This window comes from Gekko japonicus, unplaced genomic scaffold (genome assembly GCF_001447785.1).
Source record: "Gekko japonicus isolate JY-2015 unplaced genomic scaffold, Gekko_japonicus_V1.1 scaffold825, whole genome shotgun sequence".
Classification (NCBI taxonomy): Eukaryota; Metazoa; Chordata; class Lepidosauria; order Squamata; family Gekkonidae; genus Gekko; species Gekko japonicus.
Genome location: NW_015166447.1, coordinates 250,570 through 259,379, shown reverse-complemented (window position 1 = coordinate 259,379; position 8,810 = coordinate 250,570). Strand labels below are relative to the sequence as shown.

General features: G+C 44.3%; 1 protein-coding gene across 1 annotated transcript in view; it reads right to left on the bottom strand.

The window, feature by feature from the left end:
• Window positions 1-1,866: 1,866 nt before the first annotated feature.
• The window catches only part of LOC107111079 (guanylate cyclase soluble subunit beta-2-like), a 60,140-nt gene continuing 53,196 nt past the window's right edge, over window positions 1,867-8,810 (bottom strand). Inside the window, exons 14-16 of the mRNA XM_015411997.1 lie at window positions 3,822-4,036; window positions 3,598-3,741; window positions 1,867-2,275 (exon numbers count right to left, since the gene is read on the bottom strand). Of these exons, the coding sequence (XP_015267483.1) occupies window positions 2,145-2,275; window positions 3,598-3,741; window positions 3,822-4,036 (490 nt within the window). The 3' untranslated portion in view covers window positions 1,867-2,144. The remainder of the gene's footprint in view (window positions 2,276-3,597; window positions 3,742-3,821; window positions 4,037-8,810) is intronic.

The window sequence follows — 8,810 nt, the reverse complement described above, 5'->3', positions numbered from 1 at the left end:
GGGTAAAGTTTCTGGGGGAAGGCAATTAAGAAAATTAGACAAATTCATGAAAAGTAAGTGTATTAGCCATGATAGCTAAACAGCCATGCTCAGAATTGTCTGACTCACAGTTCTAGGAGGCCATCACTGGCAGAAGACTGTTGCTTCCATGCTTGGCTGGTTTGCTATTAGAGCAATGTCAGAAAGAAGATGCTAGAGCATATATAGGCTTCAGACAGCAGGGCTAAACTTCACTCTCCCCTTTTCTTCAAACAGCACCCTGGACATCGATCTTGGCTGCTTTATAAACTTCCAAACCCACCTTTTGTTTTTATGCTGTTGATCATATTGGGGACCTGGTGAGAATTGTACGTTTGGGTGGTGGTATTAATGCATAGGCTTAACTACAGTAAAAAATTAAACTTGTTTGCAACTCAGTCTTCTCATTTAATCTATCAGTTTTTAATCACTTTGTTTTGAGCTGGAGACGTCCTGTGAGGCTGATGGATTTGCTTCCTGCCACACCTTCCTTTCACTTGTCCCTGGCATTTGGCCAAAGAGCAATTCATAGCCCACTCGGGGGCAAGGGGACACTTCGGACCTCCCTTAACAGGACCTGTTTTGAACTGTTAATTGGGGAAATCTACCCCAAACTAATTTGCATTTAAAGGAACACTTTCACATGTGACAGCTTGAGTCTGGGGCAAATTGATATGCATAGGCGTAAGCAATGTGAAAACACCCCCAACACATTTATCTGGAGGCAAGCCTGGTTTATTGCAGCCAGGGCCAGTTCAAGGTGTTTTGTTACCACCACCACCCCCCACCCCCAAGCAAGGTTCATCCTTCTCCTCCTAGGCCTGTGCTGCCATGCTAAGGGTCAGGAGTGAGCTGAGCCCTTGCAGTGCAGTGCAGTGCACTGGCGCCCTCCTCCTTGTCCCACTCCAAGCAGTCGCTTAGGCAGGGAGGATGGAGAACCAGTCCTGGTTACAGTGGCTGTCACACTTGAGCTGCTTCTCACATTATGAGTTCCTTAAATCTGCATACATTGGGGGCTTTCCCCTCTAATGTAGGGATGGGTGTGAACACGCGTCTACCACTATGTGGCTGGGTGCTGGGGGGAAATAATCCGAGATGTGTTCCTAACTAGAATTAGAATGCTACTAAGCCAGAGTGAAGAGTCAGACTGTGTGAATGAACAACAACAACAACAAGAAGCCATAGTAATTGTGGCATTGCACAAATGGCAGGGGGGAGGGGGCTCATAAGAACTGCCTTGCTAGATCAGACTAGGCCTTCCATCTGGTCCAGTAGTCCGCTTCCAACAATGGCCAATCAGATGCTTCTGGATGCTCACAAAGAAAGTATAAGTGTGATGGTATACCCCTGTTTTTGTCTTCAGTATCAGATATTTTCCCTCTGCAGTGAGTCTCTATTTAGCGATCATGCCAAATAGCGATAGGTAGGGTTGCCAACTCCAGGTTGGGAAATGTTGGGGGTAGAGCCTATGGAGGATGGGGTTTACGGAGAGAAGAGAGCTCAGCAGGATATAATGCCATAGAGTCCACCATCCAACACAGACGTCTTCTCCAGAGGAACTAATCTCTGTCACCTGGAGAGCAGTTGTAATGCCAGGAGACCTCAAAACCCCACCTGTGTTCCATAACAGCCATCTCAGTAAGCTAGAATGAAAATGACTTTGTGTTTTGTGAAGAAGTCCTTTCTTTTATCCATTTTGAATCCCCCTGCCTCCTTCCATAGCACCATTGTGTACGAGACCAGTGGCTACAGACACAGCACAGGTATAATATTGCACTGATGAAATGTCTCCTTGAGCACTGCTGTACTGCCCATATCCACCTTTGCTTTTTGGAAACATTTGGGATACAATAAACGAACACTTTCAATTATTAGGACTTACCTGGAGTATAGTACCTTCTGCCTCACACAATGAAAGGTATCACATTTACATACGTAAGACAATTCAATACTGTGATCAAGATATGCCAGAGGTGGTTTCATTATTGCCACAAGAGACTGAAGGAACATCCGCTTTAGAGCACATACTTAAAAAAAAATGTATGCAAAGTCAGAACTTCAAGGGCGGTAGCAAAATATTATACCACATGACATACTGGTACCATTCAACTTGAACATTCAGGTGCTTAAAATAAATTGCAGAAATTGGATCTGACATTCCTGATCCGGGGTTCCTCTGCTGCTGGCTTGCTTCTTCCTTGCATAAGATAAGAATCTTTATGTGCCTGCTGGTCACCATGGAGACTTTCATAGGTCCCTACATCAGGAAGTTTGCCTGCAAAGACAAGTTCTTTCTGTGAGTCTTCTAAAGATTGCGAGCTTTGCATTAAAAGCTGCAGTATGAGCAAACCATTTTAATTCTGAAGATTAAGTTTAAAATATATATTTTAGAAGTGAGGCCCACAATACTCATGGGGGGGATCCTATCTCCCCTCCCACTTTTTCACTGGCCCACCACCTTCCCCACCCCACCCCACTCTTAGTGGCTCACGTGGAGCTGCTTCAGGGAGGGCTCGCTGAGGAGTCCTTTATCCCTCCCCATAGAATTGTCTGGGCCCACGATATTTGCAGGGGGAATTCCCTCCCCCCACTTTTGCACTGAGACCAGCATGGCTCAGGGGCTTCACTGGGCTGTGTGGCCACCACTGTCTGAATCCATGAGGTTCCTGGGCTGTGTGGCCATCACTGAGCCCAGCAGGCCTCTGAGGTTGTGCAGCCACGGATCCTCTGGAACAAATGCTGGAAGTAAGTGCATTCTCTACACTTGCACAGAGAATGCTACTTTGCTTTGGGGATAATTGATTCCCCCCATATAGTTTTTTAAAAAGATTTCAGGTTTTTCTGTACACCTGAGGAATCCCCCGAGTGTGCAGAAAAATCTCTTTAGTCTCTGTGTGGCCCCAGTCCATGGATTTAGCTATCTGCAGATTGCAGCCACAAGTGGCTAATAGTATATAGACAGCCTGTGGCTGAAGGCCTGGAGACAGAGAGCATTAGTAACTCTGCTTACAGCTCAAAAGGATATGTGCCCTTCCTCTCTTTCACCTCTTCTCACTGGGGAGTAAAATCTTGGTTGCTGTCAGTGATCGGCTTGTGTCATAACTGCACAACAGCATTACATAAATCCTCTCAAAATGCATTCAAAAATAAAATTTCTGCTTTCTTGTTTAAGAAGCAGATGCTCCATTCCAGGGGCCACACAGGCTCCAGGGTACAACCGATTATGCAATCCTTGAATGAACATCTCTCTTCCAAGCCATGCAGCAGCTTTCCAATCTACGTACCCATGGTAACAACAACAACAAAAAAGCCACATGCTACAATTCAGTAAGGACTGAACCAGCTAGGGAAACTGGGGAATGTTTTTCATACACAATTGAATATCCATTCTTACTATCTCTGTCCTGCACAGCTATTATCTTGAATGTGCAGAGACCCAAGAGCCAATAACACAAATGTAAACAGGCTGCTGCTGCACATAATGGAGTGGTTATCTTCCACGGCCAAGTCCTTCATTTACTGATCAACTAGGTCCCCCTTTACAAGGAGACATTGATGTATCTTGGTCCCACACCCAACAGGCATCCGTCTTCTTAATACCTGCCAAGTCCTTCAGCCTTGTCTGATTCCTTCCTTTGAGGCTGGCGTGTGCTTCTATGGGGCTGTCAGCATACTTCATTGCAATGATAGGAAGCATTTCCTCATCAGGATTTGGCTGAATGTCTTGGAAGGGAAAAAAAATTATATGTCATTCAAAGTTTGCCTTTATCAAAGGGAGTATTTGCTTTTTTGCCTAAGTCTACCTTGTGAGCACGGTTTTGGGGATGCCTCAGCTTTGTACTCCTGAGAGGACTGAGCAGCTTCATGGCTTGGATCAGGTGCCCTCGTTGGCCTTCCCATGATCTCGTTCTCAGTTGCAGCCATGTTTCGAATCAGAAAGTAAGTGTGCATTTTCCCTTTGCCCTTCACATCAATTTCTCCTCTTTCCAACATCTCAAAATTCTTATCCTTTAGGCAACTGAAAAATGAAAAGAAGAGTATCAGCAGTGGGATATGAAAATGCTTCTGCAGTAAGGAACTATCATGTCAACTTTCTCTTGTGAATGCAACCAGGAAATCCTATAATGGAGACAGCAGGTTAGATCCAACCAGTTTTTCATTTAATCCGGCCCAGTTCCTCTCCTGACTACAGCCCCCATCTGCCTGCATGACTTTTGTCATTGCTGATCTCATCATCTCCAGTGGGGCCTTTTTTTTAATGGCCAAAGGGGACCCCTCCTCCCCTGTTCACCCGCTAAAAACCTAGTTGTATCCAAACCAGCATTAAGAAGATGCATACTGTTGGATCACTCTTATGCCCAGAATTCTGTTTCCCACAGTGACCAGATGATCCCAGGAAACTGATAAGCAGGGGGGCAGCAGCCCTCACTTAACATTTGCTTCATAGGCAAATGGCATTCACTCATAGAATCTGCTTCTAAAGATGGAAGTTCCATTTAGACATGGTTGCTAAGACCAATAATAGTCTTAACTTCCCTTAATTTGTCCAGATTGCTTTTAGGGCTGTCTATACTAGTACAGCTGCGGTGGCTCAAGTGGTTAAGACGCTGAACTGCAGGCTGTGGAAGGTCGGTAGTTCAGCAGTTCAAGACCCGGGTTGCCGCATGACGGAGTGAGCTCCCGTCTCTAGTTCCAGCTCCTGCCAACCTAGCAGTTCGAAAGCAAGAAATTGCACGTAGATAAATAGGTACCACTTCGGTGGGAAGGTAACAGCGTTCCGTGCGCCTTGGTGTTTAGTCAGGCCGGCCACATGACCACGGAAATGTCTTCGGATAGCGCTGGCTCTTCGGCTTTGAAATGGAGATGAGCATCGCAACCCTAGAGTCGGACTCGACTGGCTTTCGAGCAAGGGAACCTTTACCTTTATACTAGTAGCTATCACCATGTCTTGTGGCAGCAAGTTCTACAAAATAATTATTTATTTGGGAAGAAACACTGTCTTCTGTCTGTCCAGAATCCAATACTAAGACAAACCAGGGAAAGCTGACCAGGTCTTCACTACCCTTGATTAAAGCAATTTACGTGCTTCATTCTAAGTAAGAATTGTGATGTAACAGTTAGATTGTCAGGCTTTGGCTGAGGAGTCCCTTCATTCAAATTCGTACACTTATGAACAGAGATGGGCATGAATTGGCTGATGAATTCATCATGACTTTTAGCTGGTTTGTGGTTCACAAAGCAATGACTATGAACCGAAGGACCACCACAAACCTCTATGGATTTTGGTGCAGTTTGTGGTGGTCCATGGTGGTTTGTGAAGAAAAAAAACAGCTTCTTTCTGCTCCCTGTGAAAAGCTGTGGGGAGCAGAAAGCAGGGATTTAAACTTTAAATAGCTCATGTACCAATACGAACCAGGTCAGTTCATGAACCAACCTCCCAGTTCGTATGAGTTCACGGTTCAGTTTGTAGTTCAGCCATGAACCACAAACTAAACTGAACTGCAGAAATGAGGTTCGTGTCCATCCCTACTTATGAAGCTTCAAAGTGACTTTCAGCCAGTAACTCTTTCTCAGACAAACCTCCCTTACAGGGCTGTTGTGAGAATAAAATAAAGGAGGAGAGAACTATATACACAGCCTTCGACTCTTTGGTGGAAGCAAGGGATACAAGTGTGATCAGTGACATTTTGTATCAAATTGTACTATTCTTTATCTGGGCTTTTCAAAGTCTCTTTCTTTCATACAAGCACACAAGATCACCATTCAGGTTTATCACTTGAAATGTTTGCCTTTCAGCCCCCAAGCATACATATAAATTGAGGATTAGAAAAGATAAGACAAAATGAAGGCTGAAGGACTCTGAAGTGTACCTTTAAACTTTAGTTTTATTGTGGGATGCTCTGGGGGTTCTCTTGAATGGTTAAAACTTTGGATAAAAAGATAAAAAATTTAGCATAGCCGACTATGTTCAAAGTAATATTAGCAAGTTAAGATTAACATTTATACAAGCTGTTGAGATGATCTCCTATTCTTGGGGGTTTAGTTAGTTGTGGTTTTCTTTCCTTTCTCCCTAGATGTAGTTACCCCTTCCCAATTTTTCGTTGTAGTTTGTAGTAGATAAAAAAATGCAATAAAAAATCCCCTCCGGGGGGGTCAAAAAAAAAAAGAAAGAAAGAAATATTTGACTTTCAGTAGAGCTTGTCTCCTATTTGTTGCAATTTTGTTTTGGGAAGAAATTCAAGTATTTAGAGGGTTACCTTGACTTCCAGAAAGCTTTTGATAAAGTTCCTCATCAAAGGCTACTAAGTAAGCTCAAAAATCATGGGATAAAAGGACAAGTCCTTTTATGGATCAAAAACTGGCTAATTAATAGAAAACAGAGAGTGAGTATAAATGGGCAGTTCTCCCAGTGGAGGGGGGTAAGCATCACCTGGTTTCAGGGATCAGTACTTGGTCCACTGCTTTTTAACTTGTTCATTAATGATTTGGAGTTGGGAGTAAGCAGTGAAGTGGCTAAATTTGCGGATGATACGAAGTTGTTCAGGGTGGTGAAAACCAGTGAGGATTGTGAGGCACTCCAAAGGGATCTGTCAAAGATGGGCAAGTGGGCGTCAACATGGCAAATGGGGTTCAATGTGGCCAAGTGCAAGGTGATGCACATTGGAGCCAAAAATCCTAAATATAAATACACGTTGATGGGGTCTGAACTGGCAGAGACTGATCAAGAGAGAGATCTTGGAGTTGTAGTAGATAACTCACTGAAAATGTCGAGACAGTGTGTGACTGCAATAAAGAAGGCCAATGCTATGCTGGGGATTATTAGGAAGGGTATTGAAAACAGATCAGCCAATATAATAATGCCCCTATATAAATCAATGGTGCGACCTCATCTGGAATACTGTGTGCAATTCTGGTCACCACACCTTAAAAAGGATATTATAGCTTTGGAAAAAGTGCAGAAAAGGGCAACTCGAATGATAAAAGGGTTGGAACACTTTCCCTATGAGGAAAGGTTAAGGCGCTTAGGGCTCTTTAGCTTGGAGAAACGACGACTGAGGGGTGACATGATTGAGGTTTATAAGATTATGCATGGGAAAGAGCAGGTAGAGAAAGAGGTACTTTTCTCCCTTTCTCACAATACAAGAACCCGTGGGCACTCCATGAAATTGCTGAGCGGTCGGGTTAGAACGGATAAAAGGAAGTACTTCTTCACCCAAAGAGTGATTAACACTTGGAATTCACTGCCACAGGAAGTGGTGGCAGCTACAAGCATGGACGGCTTCAAAAGGGAATTAGATAAGCATATGGAGCAGAGGTCCATCAGTGGCTATTAGCCACAAGGTATAGATAGGGACTCTGGGGCAAGTGATGCTCTGTCATCTTGGTGCTTGGGGGGGGGTCAACAGTGGGAGGGCTTCTAATGTCCTGGCCCCACTGGTGGACCTCCTGATGGCACTGGTATTTCTGGCCACTGTGGGATACAGAGTGTTGGACTGGATGGGCCTTTGGCCTGATCCAACATTGGCATCTCTTATGTTCTTATGTTCTTATGAAATACCTGCCCATCGAAAACGCTTTATACTGCCAAACAGGGCCAAGAAGATGCAGGCGAATCTGGCGAGGGAAGCTAGTATAGCAGCATCTGGTGGGACTGATTAACATTTCTGCCGCTTCGAACCCAAACATTAGATACCATTGTGGAATGTGGTTTGGCTCTTGCTGCACTTCAATATTTATGCAGGTTTCACTTTTTTTTTTTATTAGAACCATTCACCTGGCCAGATGCCAAACCAAAAACTTATTTTTGGGGGGACATAGTAGCAGATTCTCTACTCAAATCTCTAATTGCTTTTAAAATCCCTAGCAGGAAGGAGCAAGTTTTTGCAGCAGTATTTCCGTCTGCAAGGACGAAAATAGATTTCCTTCACATTAGCATGGGAAAAGCCAGACGCAAGGTGGGGTTTCTTTTTGCACAATGTATAGGTGCAACCACCACTGGCAGATGTGGAAGGAGCATTTTTAGGAGGAAAGCTTGGTATCGTGGGGAGTTCGCGCTCCCAGTTTAATTCTGGCAAGAGAAATGAGGCTGTCTTTACTCCCTTTGCAAGGATAGAAGCAGAATGCCTGCACATCGTACCTGGGAGAGCATCAGTTTTAACCTCTAGGAATAAGTGCATACTTTTTTTTACTATTACTATCATCATCACCTTCATTTACGGACTGTGTATGCCGCCTCTCCAAACACCTGCTCAAACAGTTCACAACTAAAAACAATGCAATAAAACCAGCAGCATACATTATCAACATGAAAAACAAAGTGCAGGCATAAAAATAGCATAAAACAAACACTGAGCAGCCTAGAAAAATACCTCTACAACAGTCCCCAGGCTAGAAGCAAGACCATTAAAACAGCTAAACAGATGTAATCCCTCAGTTAAAACCCTGGGTAAAAAGAAGAGGGCACGGATAAAGCAACTAAAAGACACTGGAACAATAAGAACGGCCCTGTTGGATCAGAGCAACAGGCCATCTAGTCCAGCATCCCGTCTCACTGAGTGGCCAACCAATTCCTCTGGAGGGCCAGCAACAGGGCATAGAGGCTGAGACCTTCCCCTGATGTTGCCTCCTGGCTCTGGGATTCAGAGGATTAGTGTGGTGTATTCAATCTGACCAGAGTATGTATGTGAACTCTGTCACTGAAACACCATGTGAAGCTTTCATCCTGGGCTAGGATCCTCACTTGTAATTGGTAGCCCAGGAAGAGCCGACCAATCACCAACAGCCAGTTCCAA